At 49.9% G+C, this 16,297-nt stretch overlaps 2 protein-coding genes across 15 annotated transcripts in view; both read right to left on the bottom strand.

Moving 5' to 3' along the window:
• LOC119440517 (phospholipid-transporting ATPase ID-like) overlaps positions 1–11,066 on the bottom strand; it is a 31,319-nt gene extending 20,253 nt beyond the window's left edge. Inside the window, exon 1 of the mRNA XM_037705418.2 lies at positions 10,493–11,066. Coding sequence (XP_037561346.2) covers positions 10,493–10,682 — 190 coding nt within the window. The 5' untranslated portion in view covers positions 10,683–11,066. The remainder of the gene's footprint in view (positions 1–10,492) is intronic.
• Positions 1–16,297, bottom strand: part of LOC119441987 (phospholipid-transporting ATPase ID) — a 161,489-nt gene that overhangs the window by 74,191 nt on the left and 71,001 nt on the right. The gene's annotated exons all lie outside the window — the stretch shown is intronic.

Here is a 16,297-nt window from a genome sequence, read left to right as displayed (position 1 = left end):
AAGCTGTTAGCGTCTAGTTGGTCGGGATTTTTCGTGTGTGCGTACGCGACCTTTGCTCACACAAAAATGTGGGCCGATCCCGGAGACAGGGCAAAGAAGCGGGAAGCGCAGTGTGCTGCTTCTCCAAGAGGCATCACGTGACGTCATCGCGTGACACCACGTTTGATGTGATGACGTCATCAGATTACGTAATCAGGCGATATCGTCACGTGACGATGCCGTTATCACGTAACGTAACCTTTGACGTGAAGATGTCAACACGCGACGTATGAGGTGATGACGTAATCCCGCTTCGTCATCATGTCAAACGTGACATCCCTATTTTGTCATATGGGTTTTGGTACCATCGGATGTTAACGCCGGATTTTTCGCATCATGGGCGATATAATTATTTCGTCTTTATAAAGACTGCCCTCACCTGCTAAGACCTGGTTGTTAATTAAATGAACGAACGAACTAATAAATAAATAACTAATATATAAATAAATAAATCATTTATTAAATAAATAAATAAATAAATAAATAAATAAATAAATAAATAAATAAATAAATAAATATCTCGCTATTCCCGTTAACATACTTCCGTGATGCATTAACTATACATAGAAAGGCTCTATCTACCTGTTTATGTTCGTGCTTGCGTTTGTGTACACCCGCGAGCATGGTAAACGACTCGCAGTACTGTAACGTCTCCTTTCCCACGATCGAGGAGGAAGAAGAATGACGCAGAGAGAGCAAACTACAACACCGTTATTCTGCTCTGGCGACATGATTTATGATTTATATGAGACAGGAGGAGGGGCGGGAGATGAGGCATCAAAAAGCAACGCTGGTCATTTCGGCACTTGAGTACTGCCTGCTAAAAAAGGCGAAGCATCAATTCCGATAGCAAATCAGTAGAGAGCTATACGGAGTAAGGATAGTAGTTTTAACAGCTGTATAAACTTGGACATGCAGCAGCACCAGCAACGCGCAGAACTGTTGTCGACGCCGTCGGCGTTTTGCCCGCGTTCGCACTGAACGCGCGCGGCGTTGGTGACTGTCGCCGGTGCCTCTGGGGGCGGTTCGGAGGTTTTTGACGAGAAGAACGGGACACTCGTCGAGCAGCGTCGGAAGTCTTTACCACCTTCTCGCCTCGCAACGCTTTTATATAAATACCCATCTGGTGCCACAGCTAAACGTCACCTCCCGTCCCCCCACGGCCTATCGCGCGACGGAAGAAGTCGTTTTTGCTCTCTCTCTCTCTCTCTCTCTCTCTCTATATATATATATATATATATATATATATATATATATATATATATATGGTGATTGTCAAGGAGGAAAGAGACGCTTAATTCTGCAGCCCCTCAGGGAGCACGGCGCAGAACGCGCGTTTCCTCTCCGCCGTGCGTTCGCTCCCCGTGAAAGCGCGCGTCCCTCGCGCGCTTTCACTCGCACATAACAGCATACGGCGCGCGGCGGCCGTTTGACGTCATACACAACCTCGCGGCGACGGCAACGGCAGAAATCCGCTTTGAGTGTCCATATAATTGCTATCGCAATAAATAGAAACGCAAGAGCCTTAGGGCTGAAGACTGCAAATTATTAGGTTTGTTTTCAGACTCGAGGCAACATTGGTTACGTGCAGGAGCTCCGTTGGTGTTGTGCGTAATGTATCACATGTACTGCACCACGTGTGCAGTCGAGTTCGATACCACGTGCAGTTTTGTGCGTCGCGGATTAGAACGAACGAACGAACGAACGAATGGTCTGTACACCAGTTGATCGAATGAGCAGATCGACGAAAACCTTCAAAAACAGGCGCGCCCCAATAACCTCCTACTACTCCTACTAAGCTGTGCACACCATCCGCGGGTCTGTTCTTTCTTTTTCACTTCTGTGGAACACGAGCTACGCAAACGTTAGCAGAATTAAACACTACCCGTTGAGATGACGCTGGCGTATACAGTGCCTATACCTATGAACAATCCGCTGCGGCGCCCGTTGCGTTAGAAGAAGGCACACACACGCAGTTTACCGCCGGACAGAACACCATCGGCCGCCTCGGATCGGTCGTCTCGCGCGAACCGACACGATATAATGACTTCATCGCGTGCGTGCACGCAGGCTCCCGTAACACGTTGACGGCCACGCAGCAGCACCGGGGCGCGGTCCCTACGGTCGTGTATTTCGGTACTACGACCTCCCCTCCTCAGGCACCGACCGTCGACTGGTTGGCCTTGCTCTAGGGGAGTGGCGCGTGGTCATACACACATGCCATACGACAGGCGAGGCGCGCCTCAGCAAGTTCTAGGGCTCAATGCGTTCGGGGTCATCCCTGCAATACCACTTTCTCAGGGACGTTCCGGAATTGTGCGAAATTGCGGTGACGCCACTCGCCATTCTAGCCCAAGTTGGTTCAGCCCGCTGAGTGCGCCAAGATCCGAATAGGTGTAAAACAAGTTGTCGCAGTTTCACCTGAAAGGCGAAACATCAATTGCGATAGCAAATTTGTAGAGAGCTATACGGAGTAATGATAGTAGCTTTATCAGGTGTATAACCTTGGACATGCAGCAGCACCGGCAACACGCAGAACTGTTGTCGACGCCGTCGGCGTTTTGCCCGCGTTCGCACAAAATGCGTACGGCGTTGGTGACTGTTGCCGGAGCCTCTGATATAAATAGGCACTTGATGCCGCAGCTAAACGTCGCCTCCCTTCCATCTCCCCCCTCCCCGCCACGGCCTTTCGCGCGTCGGAAGAAGGCGCGTTTGTTCTACATATATGGTGATTGTAAAGGAGAAAAGAGACGCCTACTTCTGCAGCCCTTAAGGGAGCACGGCGCAGAACGCGCGTTTTTATTGCGATAGCAATTATATGGACACTCAAAAGCAGGTTTCTGCCGTCGGCGTAGCCGTCGCCGTGAGGTTCCGTATGACGTCATTTGGAGAAGAAATCGTCGCCGCGCGCCGAACGCTGTATGTGCGAGTGAAAGGGCGCGAGGGGCGCGTCTTTCACGGGGAGTGAACGCACGGCGGAGAACAAACCCGCGTTCTGCGCCGTGCTCGCTTAAGGGCTGCAGAAGTAGGCGTCTCTGTTCTCCTTCACAATTACCATGTAGGTAGAGCAAACGCGCCTTCTTCCGACGAGCGAGAGGCCGTGGGGGAGGGGGAGGGAAGGGAGGCGACGTTTAGCTGCGGCACCAAGTGCCTATTTATATCAGAGGCTCCGGCAACAGTCACCAACGCCGCACGCATCTTGAGCGAACGCGGGCAAAACGCCGATGGCGTCGACAACAGTTCTGCGTGTTGCCGATGCTGCTGCATGTCCAAGTTTATACAGCTGATAAAGCTAATATCATTACTCCGTATAGCTCTCTACAAGTTTGCTATCGCAATTGATGCTTCGCCTTTCAGGTGAAACTGCGACAACTTTTTTCTTCGCCGTGCGTTCACTCCCCGTGAAAGCGCGCGTCCCTAGCGCCCTTTCACTCGCACATAGAGCGTTCGGCGCGCGGCGACGATTTCATTTCCACTGACGTCATACGGAACCTCACGGCGACGGCGACGCCGACGGCAGAAATCTGCTTTGGAGTGTCCATATAATTGCTATCGCAATAAAAATACTTGGAGGACGCTTAAGGTTCGCCTTTAAGAGTAGAACGCGATAGCGTTATCGGGACCCTTTCGCATCGCATCGTTCGCATACGACAAGTAGGCTTCATTCACTGCAACATTGAACGTGGGAAAGCCAGCTTACAAAGACCAAGCTTACACTGATCCCCTTAAAGTCGGCTTCACTTTTAAACTGAAATGCATTGCTGTAAAGACGTTTTTCCAGCGGCAATCTAAGTGGTCTTATATCAAAATGTCAAGGCCGTGGCACATTTTTTTTATTATTTCATTAATTGTTTGCTATTGCTCCGACGCGCGCGGGTCTAGTAGAAATTGAGTTTCCTCGTAGCAGAATTAGGTTTTATCGTACATTCAAATTACAATCCGACGCCGATTGGTAAACAGTCGACGGCGAATCCGACGCCGAATGGTAAAGTCGTACTTTACCACTTTTCTGACGGATTTTACTGAGAGAAATAAATTTTTTATTCACCAAAACCTTGCACCACGTGGAAAGCCTGCGCGGTCGATGTGGTTGGATGATTTTCTCCGCCACACGCGATCACACGCCGGTTACCGACGCCTGATTTTCTGCGACAGGGGGCCCTAAACGCGATCGCGTTAAAAAAAATGCCGGGAGATCCCACGCCCCGTGGGAATCGATGTTATGCGAAGCAGTGTGCGGGGAGCTTACCATGTTGACGAAACGACCATGAGATGAGAGCATCAAGACGTATGTGACTGCTTCATGACCTACATGACACGCATGTCATGGCATTCATGTCATGACCTATCATCTATGTCCCAACCCACTTCAGTGGTTTTTGAGTGTTTATCTTTTTTCGCTGAGTCAGTGTCATTTTTGCTGAGTCATGCCCATAACTATGACCTCTACCATCATCTTGTAGTGTTTGCTTCTCTTAGTACCCACGTCAGAACCCATTTCAGTGGTTTCACGTCACGTCAGAACCACGTTCACGTCAGAACCCATTTCAGCAATATATATACATAGCATATATATTAATGTATCGCTTATAGTGTAGGTGTGGATATTTATTGTTCTGACTGTTGCTTATAGTATTTGTATAGGGTTTTATTGATATGTCTGTGTATTCTAATTTAATGCTATTACCAATGCATTGACACTGCTGCCGATTATTGGCCCCCCTGGCCTCCGTCAAGCTGTATGCTTACAGCTTTTTTGCCAGGGGAGCCTTCAACACAACTTTGTAAGTGTGTTGTGAATAAAATTGAATTAAACTGAATTGAATTGAAATTGAATTATTCTTTTTTCGCTGGGTCATTGTCATTTTAGGCGGCTGTTTCATGAGCTACATGACACGCAATGTCATGACCTATCATTTATGTTCGTCATACACTCTCGTCATACTATGCCAATTTTGGTACCTTCCAAGTTAACCAAACGATCATGTGAGCACCAATACGTAGGCGGTTAGACATACAGATACTCTAAAAATGGCAAATGTTCGCCAAGAAATGCTTCCCATGTGAAACTCGCGCGCAGGCAAGTGTATCAAGGGGCACACCAGCAAGAGTGACGCTGTTTTTCTCTCTATAGGCTTGGCGAATACTTCTGCCTACCAGCCAGCCAGCCGGCCAGCCAGCCAGCCAGCTAGCCAGCCTCGTTTAAAACGCAGACGAGCATTTAGATTCGTTCGGGCTCAAAGAGGGACGCCTGCGAGATTCTCCCACAGCAAACCATCATTCACATATACGTCGCCGGATGCCGGTCGCGGAAACCGAGCCGACGCACAGAATGACCGCCGCACCTGCTTTCGTCAACGCTTGAATACTTCGCGCGCTCTCGCGAGCTGAAAGCTAGCAGCCGCGGTTCAACGAGCTATAATAGCTGGGGGACTCGTTCAAATCGAGCGTCTAAAAACCCATGAACCGTTCTTCCTGGGCAGGACGCGCCTGCGAAAGCAAGCTCGTGAAAGCAAAATGACAGCACAAACAAACGCGGGCGCTCGTCTTCCATGTCATTCTTCATGTGAAGGTGTGGCAGTTTGCTCCTGTGTTCTAATAACTATGTTGCAACAACTAACCCATCAAGATGTATACGTTGATAATGTTTTGTCAAAAAAAAAAGAAAAAGAAGTACCCCATCTCGCCTTGTCACGAAGAGCGGGATTAGGTAATTTCGACGACAGTTCGCGCCGCACGAATACAAGACGAGCACGAAGTGAATAGCGCGAAGACAAGGAAGCCTTGTTCGACAGGGCCGTCCTTGTTTTTCCTTTCATCTTCCTGACTTCGTATCATTTCGCGTTCGTCCTTTCATATCCAAGCAGCAACATGGGAAATGGTACCTACACGTTAGAATGACCAAACTTTATTTTTATATTTCGTTCAGTTTGAATGTAACGCGCCGAACTTCGCTTCACATGTAACTACCATTCCCACCTTTTTTCGCCCCCCCCCCCCCCCCGATTATTTTTAATTTCATTTGTCTTTTCCCCTTTCTTCCTCTCTCTCTCTCGCTCTCTATTAAGGCCTTTCAATCTCTCATCCCCTTCTCCGTGCAGAGTAGCATGTGGGCGACTACTTTCGTGAAAGCGCTTTCTTCCTCTCCTTTCGTATATGCACCAGCTCGCCCAAAAACTTACTTTGCCAAGTTCACATAGCGCTGGAGCCCTTTGAGTCGTTCTATAGTGTCCCTGAATATACGCTCCCTGTATATGCTCCCCCGCCGGGGAGAGAGACAGTCGTCCGAACAGCTAGCGCTGAGCCTCGGTACAGTATTATATACAGTCAACCCCGGATCTATCGGAATCTAAAAGGAATCACAAAAAAGTTCCGATATGTAAAATAAAAATTTTATACAAAAAGTTTCAAGGGGATCTCACTGCCGTTCGTTATACGCAGTAATTCGTTATATTTGGGTTCTACATATCCGGCTTCCGACGGTATACACTCAACTGCATACACGTCAGGAAACGCGGTATATGGGAGAGCGCGCGCAAGTGGACCGCGCGAGCGCGCACGTTCACACACGCGTATGTACGTACAGGTACGAAGGAAAGCTAGGAGACGGTGAGGGGGATAGGGCACGTAGACAAGCGCTTCTTCGAACGCGTGCCTTCGCCATTGTGCCGGATCGTGCCGGGCTCGCCATGCAGAGGAGACAGCCTGAGCGAATGATATGTGGCCCCGGGAATCCGCGACTGAAGGGGGGGGGGGGGGGGGGAGCATACTGGCTGCAGCAGCCGCAGAAGCAGCACGCGAGACACGCAACGGCGCTAACAGTTCGCAGAACGCACGCGTGCCTCTGACTCGAATGTGTGCATGCGCACGTCTATTTGATCCGCAACGCGCGATACCAGCGCAGCTGGAATTACGCTGCGCGCGCTTTTACAAGCCGGTATACAGAGTAAACAAGTTCGTGCGGGCTGACGGCCCATTCGTGCGGAGCGGTCGAAATTAGGGAGTGTGTGTAGTGTGCACACGTTTGCGCGCCACCGACCACACATGCGAGGCACGTCACGCGCGCACACTGCTTCTCACTTTGTCACGTGACAGAGGGTTTATTTACGCGCTGCGGGAATGCCGACAAACAGGGCCGTATAATCAGTGCAGGGATTGGGAGTGTAGTACCTACCACTGATTTTTTTTTTTTTTTTTGCCAGCTATAGCATTAGCAGCGCTAGAAATTATTAGTGGATATTTCAGTGCATGTTTGCTTGTGTTTGTCTGCTTAACTATGAACTCGCATATCGATTTGTCAGCGTTTTCGATAGTTTATGAGTAGCAATAAAAGTAACAGAGAGTTACATACTAGGGGAATCTAAAGCTCTCTAATGCAGCATGAGTTTGCATACTGGCTGAGATATCTTCTCGGCTACGACCCTGCCAAAAAAAAAAAAAAAAAAAACACAGCGGATACAAGAAACGCGAGTATGTCTTCAACGATAAGGCCCAACGCAGTTTCCTAATAAACAGAATTGGAGTTGTACAATAAAACAAAGAAAGGTAGAAATATAGAAACAAGTGGTGCGGTGCTTCATAAAATCGTTTACAGGCATGCTGCATGCATTCCACAGGCTTCAACAGATGTTTCAATCGATAGTTGTTTCCTTCACAATAAAACGCCTTATTGCTTTACCGTACACTTATTATAAACTTCAATTGAGTTCTCCGCCTTTTCTGTTGCTTAACAGGCGACTTCCTTTCTCTCTCTCAACACATACGTTCTATACAGGCACTCTCCTCCTCCTCGAACTCGTTGCTTTATCAATGTACAGCAAGCACTCTCCCTTCCTAAGCTTGTCTTCGTAGACGTTCTATTTACAGTCGTGTCGAGTTTCTCTTAAAAGGATCTGTCAAGCCGCTCGACAGTGCAGCGCGTGCACCACGAAGAAGAAGTAAAAAGACCGACCGAACGAAAGAAAGAAGAGCGGATTTGAAGGGGGGGGGGGGGGGTGTTCCACTCCCGGCGCGATGTGCAGCGCTCGCGTCAATTAGCGAGCGGGGAAGCACTTTGATTGACAATGGCGCCAGCTTGAGGCGCCATCTCGCGCAACGACGAGCAGCGGTACGCGAGACAATGGGGAGGAGAGAACGACGACAACCTATCATTCCGCCTCGGGCCAGTGTGTGTATATATATATGCCATCCCCCACCTTCTATACCCCCCTGCCCCCATTGCCACCGGCGCTGGCAAAAGAACAATGGCGGGAACAGAACACGGCAGCACACTTTTCCGCCTCCCACGCCAAGCCCGAGCCAAGATATACATACAGGAACAACAAGCGGCCGCGCGATCAATGCGGAACGGAAGTGCCGTTCCCTGCGCGGAAAACGAACGGCGGCGATGCAACAGACGGTCCCCCCCCCCCCCCTCCCATCTTTTGATCGCGGCGAGCTGGATACGTCCCACACCCACTCGGTATACTCTGCGTTACATGAACCCTAGAAAAAGCGCGTCGAGTCGACTCGTCGTGCAAACGCTAGCAGGTCGGGCCGAGCGAGCGCCGATGCGAGTTGGGTCAACCTGCAACAGGCGAGTTGACTCGCCCAACCCGATGGGCAAGGCATGCAAAAATGTAGCTTGGCATGTGAACGGTGTCGAGTCGGGCTGGGTCAGCTCGACTTCTAACTCGACCCGCTCGAGTCGAGTTAGAAGTCGAGTTAGAAGAGAGAGAGAGAGAGAGAGAGTGAAGTTATCGCACGTTAAAACCGCACACTGCATCGCGCGGGCACACGAGTGAGTCTTCATGTATACAGAACGCTCCTTATCTATACTCGATAATCGCAGACACCACTCAAAATTGGAGGTCGTTGCATCTCTCGTACACCGTCGTGAACCCCGACACCAAAGTATCGCTGGTATACGACGGATCAGTTTCGTCAGCTATACGACCACGCAGTATCGTTTTCATGCTGGGTTGCCGAATGTCAAAGCGTTTTGGTGGGAACGGCAAAATGACGCTCTTGACGTCGTTGAATGTAACGTAGAAAAATATCAATCGGTAATCACGTGCGCGTCTTGTTCGTCAGTCGCCTCGGCGTATATGACAAACGGCGTTCTGTCTCTAGTATATGAGTATGATATGCGCTGATGAGCCCAGATTGACAGGACTTTTTCTAATATATGAAATGACTCGAAGAAAGCGCCGCCAACGCGATCCCACTGCTACCACAACGTGTTAAAAAAAGAATCTTGTGCTAATAAATGTGCCTGTTACGTGAATAGTCTGCGTTGTAAAGCTGTTACACCTGGGCTTAAAAAAAAAAAAAAAAGATCGCGTCAGATCACACATGGTCTTTTTTTACGTGATGACAGCTCCTCCATTGCTTACATGCAGGCGTTTGTTTAGGACGGAAGGAATAATTACTGGGTCTGCAATGTAATATGGGATACGACAATCGTCTCACCGGCAGAGAACAACGCAGCTTCCAGCGTCTATCACTTTAAATGTAAATTGGCAAAGACAGTGGGAAGAACGTATACCGCAACTCAGGAGAAGGAAGAGAACGAATTATAAATAACGATGAAATTTTCGTCTCCTGGGAATCCCTATTTGTTAAACTGAGCTGTATAAGTTCTTCGGGCAGTAAATAAGTAGGAAGCTTTTGGAATGGAGATAACCAAGCCAGGTTATGCACAATCTAATGCTGCCCAATTATTGTACATGTCTGGCTGCACGAGAAGAACGAAGCAAACCTGCGAAAGACAGCGCACGCGTGCTAATCCAGCTATAGTGGAAAACAACACAAGCGTCAATGAATCGGCACGTCACAATACGTCCCATTATTTTCTGGCATTGCCCCTGCACCGTCTTTATTTACTATATACCATATGGCAAAGACGATCGCACTTCACTGGACGCCTCCAGCGGAAAAGAAAGATGTCAGTTACCGTTCACGTGGGGTTTCGCCTTAATATACGGCGGGGACGCGAGCACTCATGATAAACATGCAATACACGCTTGCTTTCGCCCCTTCCTGGTAGACTCTTCTTCTTTCTGGGCTTTTACGTGCCAAAACCAATTATGATTATGGGCGATCGCACGCTGTGGCGGAGCGCTCCGGATTCATTTAGACCACATGGGGTTCTTTAACGTGCCCTACAACGCAAGCACACGGGCGTTTTTGCATTTCGCCTCCATCGAAATGCAGCCGCCGAGGTCGGGATTCGATCCCGCGACCTCGTGCTCTGCAGCGCAACGCCTTAGCTAACTGAGCCACCGCGGCGGGTTTCCTGTAGACTCACGCCATTGTTTTTCTCTGTTCGCGCGACAACCAGCTACGATTTCAAACAAACTTTAGCCCGACCGAATTACTTTCTCGTCGGAGAGGCTGGTTGTCACCGACACAACAAAACCAGCGACAGAGCCCAGAGAGAGAGACGGCGGATGCATTCGCCCCCCAAACTCACGCTTGGCGCTGCCACCGCCGGCGCGGTAATCCTGCGGCCGGGGTCCGGGCGATGCGAAGTCCTCGGGCTGGTCCGACGGCGGCGCGTCCACGAAGGACGCCCGGCGACGCGCGGCCGCGCTGGAACGCCGGCGTTCGCTGAGCGTCGGCAGCGGAGGCGGCGGCGACTCGCGCTTCAGGGGCATCAGCATCGCGCCACGCGCTGCTGCTCGGCGGCGGCACGGCGACGGCGACGACGCCGGCACGCGCGCGCGCGCGCGCGCCCCACACGCACGGGGTGAGCGCAGCACGGCACGACACGCACGACACGCGCAGCTGCTGCTTGCTCTCTCTCGACGACGACGGCGCGGCGGCCGTCGGCGGCGACCGCGACCCGTCTCCGACGAGGGGGGCTCGGGGCTACGGGGCCGAGGAGCGGGCCAGGCCCCGCCCTGGGGGCAAGGCAACGCCTTTCCGGACACGGAGCCAAGGGCGCGTCGCGCTGTCCGCGCGCGCACGCAGCTTCCCTGATGGATGGCGCCGGTGTGGGGGGCGAACGCACGCGTTTGATCAGCTGTGTGTGTGTGCGTCCGACCGACCGCCTCGCCCATGAATATATACTATACATATTTTTTCGGAGCTCCACGAGTCACCCGAGGCCCCTCGATTCGCCACGAGACCGCACCGCTGCCGATATGCAACAGTATACAGGAATGCAACGAGATTGTTCGACTGTTCTCAGTTGATTCATACTTACCCGGAATTTAGCTTTTCCTTCTTCATTGTGATTTGACCAACGAACTTGAGATATTGGGATAGCCGGCTCTAACGTAGCCTTACCTTCACACGTTTCCACATCTAAAAAGAAGGAGAGAGAGAGAGAGGAGAGAGAGAGACAGAAAGACACTTATTCTAAGAATACGGAAGGAGGACGACACATTGCTGATGTCAGCAACGAGTCGTCTTCCCAGAATAAGCGTCTGCTGAAATTCGGGAAAATTTTACATGCTATCGAAACGATTATTGAGGTGTTACCGAATGTTATACTTAGCGATCTGAGGATGGCAGCTGTAGAAAATACTGGAAATGAGATAAGACAAAAAAAAAAAAAAAGATGTTGCGCTTATGGTGCACTCCGATTTTGTACTTCTGATGATGATTGTTGTTGTCGTTGTTTACTGTTTTGGGAGGGCGCATCGGTTCTACGGTAACTCTGGTCCTTCCGAAACAGCACGCCTCGAACGAAACCGAATGCAACATTAACCGCGAGCGCCACCCCATGCTTGACCTCGTATATAGCTAGTAACTCTCTTCAATATGACCTCTGCCCCGAATCTTTTGTGGTGCATACAGAAGCAATGCGTGGCCTCGCGGACGCTGTACAAAATAGATTTCTCGTCAATGGCCCGCCAGGCGTATCCACGTATCTATATATTCTATATATGGAACGGGCCGCGCCCACGCTGCATGGTCTCCGAAACCGCCAGAATGACCTCCTATACACGGGTTTAAAATGTCCGGAACAGTTTGAGAAAGTTTCGCGCCGTTCGCGCGAGGCTATGACGTGTCATCGGCGCGCCTGGCCTCTGACAAATGGTGCGCCTTCTAAATAGAATGTGACCAGCACGCGACTTAGACGGGAATGTCGCCGCTCTATTTATCCGATGTCGGGGCGGTATGAGGGTCGTTTTAATAGCAGCGGAAACGTCACGAAGCTTTCTCCTTCCCTTATTTAGCGAAGCTTTATAGGCTCACAAGTTTCGGCGGTAGTGGTGGTGGTGGTGGTGGTGTCACGCTGAAAAGTGGGCCGATCCTGGTGATAGTGCAGAAAGGGTCCTAGCTCAATGCCACATACCCCTGTGGGCTCGGGAACCTGTAACGCGCCCTTGAACTATCCTTGTCACACGTGGGACCCAAAGAGACAAGATCACCAGCCCTTCTCCTGTCGAGAAAATTGGGGTAAGCGAAGCTTGTCGTCGGATTTTAGCGTGAGGGCTTCCGAAGCCCAGGCGAAACGTCAGTGAAGAGCCGCGGACCCCGAGTTGCGGGAGCGCGATGTTGAGGCCAAACGTCAGCGAAGAGCCGCCGACCCTGAGTTTAGGGCAAACGAAGCGGAACGCCTGCGACAGCGTCGTCTTGCCACAAGCTTCGCTTACTCCCATTTTCTCGACAGGGGAAGGGCTCTGATTTTTTTTCTCTATTTTTTTTAGTGGACCCACAGCAAGACGCGCAATGGTTGCTTTCACGAGAGAGAGAGAGAGAGAGAGAGAGAGAGAGAGAGATAGATAGATAGATAGATAGATAGATAGATAGATAGATAGATAGATAGATAGATAGATAGATAGATAGATAGATAGATAGATAGATAGACGGCGTATTGCAACAGGCGAAGTGCAACTTGTTCCCAATGTGCCACATTATCTCTCAACGACTGGTAAGATGAACGGCAAACGCTCAGAAAAGCGGAAGTATACGTCGCCAAGAAAATTCATTGCGCGACGCGAGGACATCGCGTGAGATAACCGCTACGGCCAAGTACGGTGCGAAGGCTGAGGCACGGTACACACCTGGCTGCAGTCGTAACCGGAGCTTTAATGCTTGCATGCGGGCACTTATCGTACATGCGGCGCCGAGATATCGCGACACGTCGAGTGGGGCGTGCGCGAAGTGCGGATAAAGTCGAAGCGTTGCACACGGTATAAGACGCAGCGCGTCCTTTGTATAGGACAGGAAACGAGATCTCGACACGTATTCGGCACAACGCGGCCGGCGCGTCTCGTGACACCACGCGCTGCACTATATCTTGGAGTCAACATGCGCTATAGCACCACCGTGGCTAGCACGTTCGCCAACGAAGACGTTGATTCATCGCCCGTCCCTTTCATTAAGCACAGGCTGAAACGGCGGAAGCATTACAGGTACACGCGAACATGTAGCCTCGCGAGCAACTGCCGGCCACTGCACCGCCTGAGTGCTGCTTAATAGTTGTACACATATATTAGTAAACTGCAAAACGGGTATTCTCAACGTTAAAAAAAATCGTAATCCGGGAAAGGTGCCAAGACGAACGGTCCCCTACCAAGCTTCACAATGATGCGTCCCATAGTACACTGAAACGACACACAGTTCAAGAGTCCACATACACTTTCTATAGCGCAATTAAACTTAAACATGAAATTATGGTGTTTTACGTGCCAAAACCACGCTCTGATTGTGAGGCACGCCGTAGAAAGGGAGAGAGAGAGAGAGAGAGAGTGTGTGAGTGAGTGAGTGAGTTCATTCACGGCACATGGGCGCAGGACGGAAAAGTGCGCTAACGCTTCCACCGAAAAAAAAAAAAAAATCTATAGACGAATTTTTTTCTCAAGTATTTATTGACACCGGCCTTGGCCAGTGTGCACTGGTGACTCACTCGCCAGAGGTCTTAGCGTGTGCAAGCTTGACAGTGTCTTTGCTAAAAGGCGACTGGCGTAATCATGCATATGCGAGACCCACCTGAGTGACACTTGCTCAACTCTTCTGACGCGGCGGAAGCTTTTTAGCCAACGCCTAAGCGCTTTTCACTCTCAATACATATTTTTATCCCTCTCTACCTCCTCTAGCTAGATTTTCTTCGTTTTTTTTTTCCTTTTGCGAGCTTTTCACAAGCGATCGCCCATCCGTGTTTGCCGCCCTGTCAAGAGATGACGCAGGCCTAACTATGCGAGTGACACGGATTAAAAGAAAAATAACAAAATATTAAAGAAAAGGTCAGTATAGCCAACACCGACAAACCTTCGGAAAACCTGCTCGCACGTTCGACCGCTCAGCACACTTCTTTCGGAAGAGGAAGCCGCCAGCTCAACGGTGAAAACAACTAAATGGGGAGGGGGGGCAAACAAGACGACGAAGGCTGGACGCCTCCCGACACTCACTCGCTCCCTCGCTCGCTCTCACTTACTGGTGTCCTCCGGGGTTCCAGAAAACGGGTCGATATTACAAATAAGAAAGAAAAAAAATTACGTGGACAACAAAATGGGACCCGGGCTCCACGCCCGTTGACAGGGAGAAACTCGGAACGCCGCTATAAGGTACCTGAGAAATATATGTAAGAAAGCAAAAAAAAAAAAAAAAAAAAGTAAATGCGAAGAGAAATGAAACGAAAGATGAGAAAAAAAAAAAAAAGGCGAGCGGATCCGCTCTCCATTTTAATGGAGGAGGCGACGGAGGAAGAAGGGGAGCACACGGAGATGAGAAAGCACCGATCGAAGCGTTGCGGACAGGCCGACTTCCTCCTCTCGCGTATACAAGGAGGGGGGGGGGGGGGGGGAGCCTCAGCGCTAACGCGTTTCCGGTCGTCCCGGGAGTGACTCCAAGGAGGACGACAGCCTGATGGAAATGCGTCCCGCGATTGTCAGAAAAAAAAAAAAAAAGGAAGACAGAACCCAACAATGCACTCGCGTGCAGAGAGCTTTGCAGTAACGACCCACGTCAGAGTCAACTGTGGCCGCAGATGTCCACGTTATCTGTTTGAGGAATACCCAAACGGATATACACAACTGTCTAACTACATATATACAACTCGCCCGTAGAAACCGTTATATCAAAAGTACAAATTCAATTCCCGTAGCAATGTGGTGTTATTGTCATTTGATTCGGTGCTGTCGAAGCCAGGCGACGACAACCATCACCGCGTTGAGCAGATCCGGGGATAACTGGAAGATCGAATGACAAGCGGCTCGGATGGTTCTGACGCTGAGTCTAAGCCTTTCCCCTGCGGGACGCCTCCCCCTCTAAATCTCGGATAGCCTGCGCGCATTCACGCAGTGCTCGAGCGCCTAACAGAAATGCCTGAGCGCCATCCAGTAAAATTCCTGCGATGCTCTTCTCACGAACGAACGGCGACGCTTTTCTCGGTATTTTTTACAGACGGCTGCGTCGGCCAGGGCCGGATGTATTAATACACCCTGTAATATAAAGCGCCAAGCTGTTTTTCCTGCAATGCACAATAAACCGCTTTCCTAATTCGCGAGTGGGCTTTTCTGCATTGCAAATATGACCAACTACAATAATGGCAGCACGAGTCATAGTTCGAATGAAGACGAATTGCTATAATTGCACATGCAGGGGGCGTGTCTCATGCGCGTATATTTTTCATCACGAGAGCCACATCTACATTTTACAGGTCATAAGACAAGCAAACTGGCCTCGTATGCGCCGAATGAAAAAAATGACTCGGCCGACATTTGATTTCTTAAAGGGCTGCCGTGCCTCATGGGAATGACGGGATATGTGTCTGCGAGGCTTGTGTTGGCTGGTGTTGTACGAGGATTCGTCTAAAACGTGGATATGGCTACACAAATAACGCGTTCTTAAAATAAAATCTACATAAAAGGCTTTCATGCACCCATATTACATCTCTCAATAAAGTTGACTCACCTACAATGCAGCATCAAGCGAAGAAAAGCAAGAACAGACGACAAGTTGTTTCAAAGCGAGCGAGAATCTTGTCGTCTGCCCTCCAACTTTAGCGGCCAGCTGATACTTTTTACGTTTCATAGAATTTTGCATCCAATAGTATGTCCTCGAAATTAAACAAAACATGTTTTTGTGTAATAATAAAGCTAAAGCAGTTTTTTACGTGCTGTTTTAGCAGGAAATGAATCATTGTGACAGACTGAACGGTGCTAGCGAGGCGCGTCTTCAAGGCGTTCGGGCTCTCTAAGAACGATGCCAATTCGAATCCACAATATACCGAAGCTGCCTCTCGCGAAAGCTTATTTCACAATTATGAAAAAGGGAACACGGAGCTAATAAGCATGTTGTTGAAATGATTAGCAGACGGCTG

This window comes from Dermacentor silvarum, chromosome 2 (genome assembly GCF_013339745.2).
Source record: "Dermacentor silvarum isolate Dsil-2018 chromosome 2, BIME_Dsil_1.4, whole genome shotgun sequence".
Taxonomy (NCBI): Eukaryota; Metazoa; Arthropoda; class Arachnida; order Ixodida; family Ixodidae; genus Dermacentor; species Dermacentor silvarum.
This window is presented reverse-complemented; position numbering and strand designations above follow the sequence as displayed.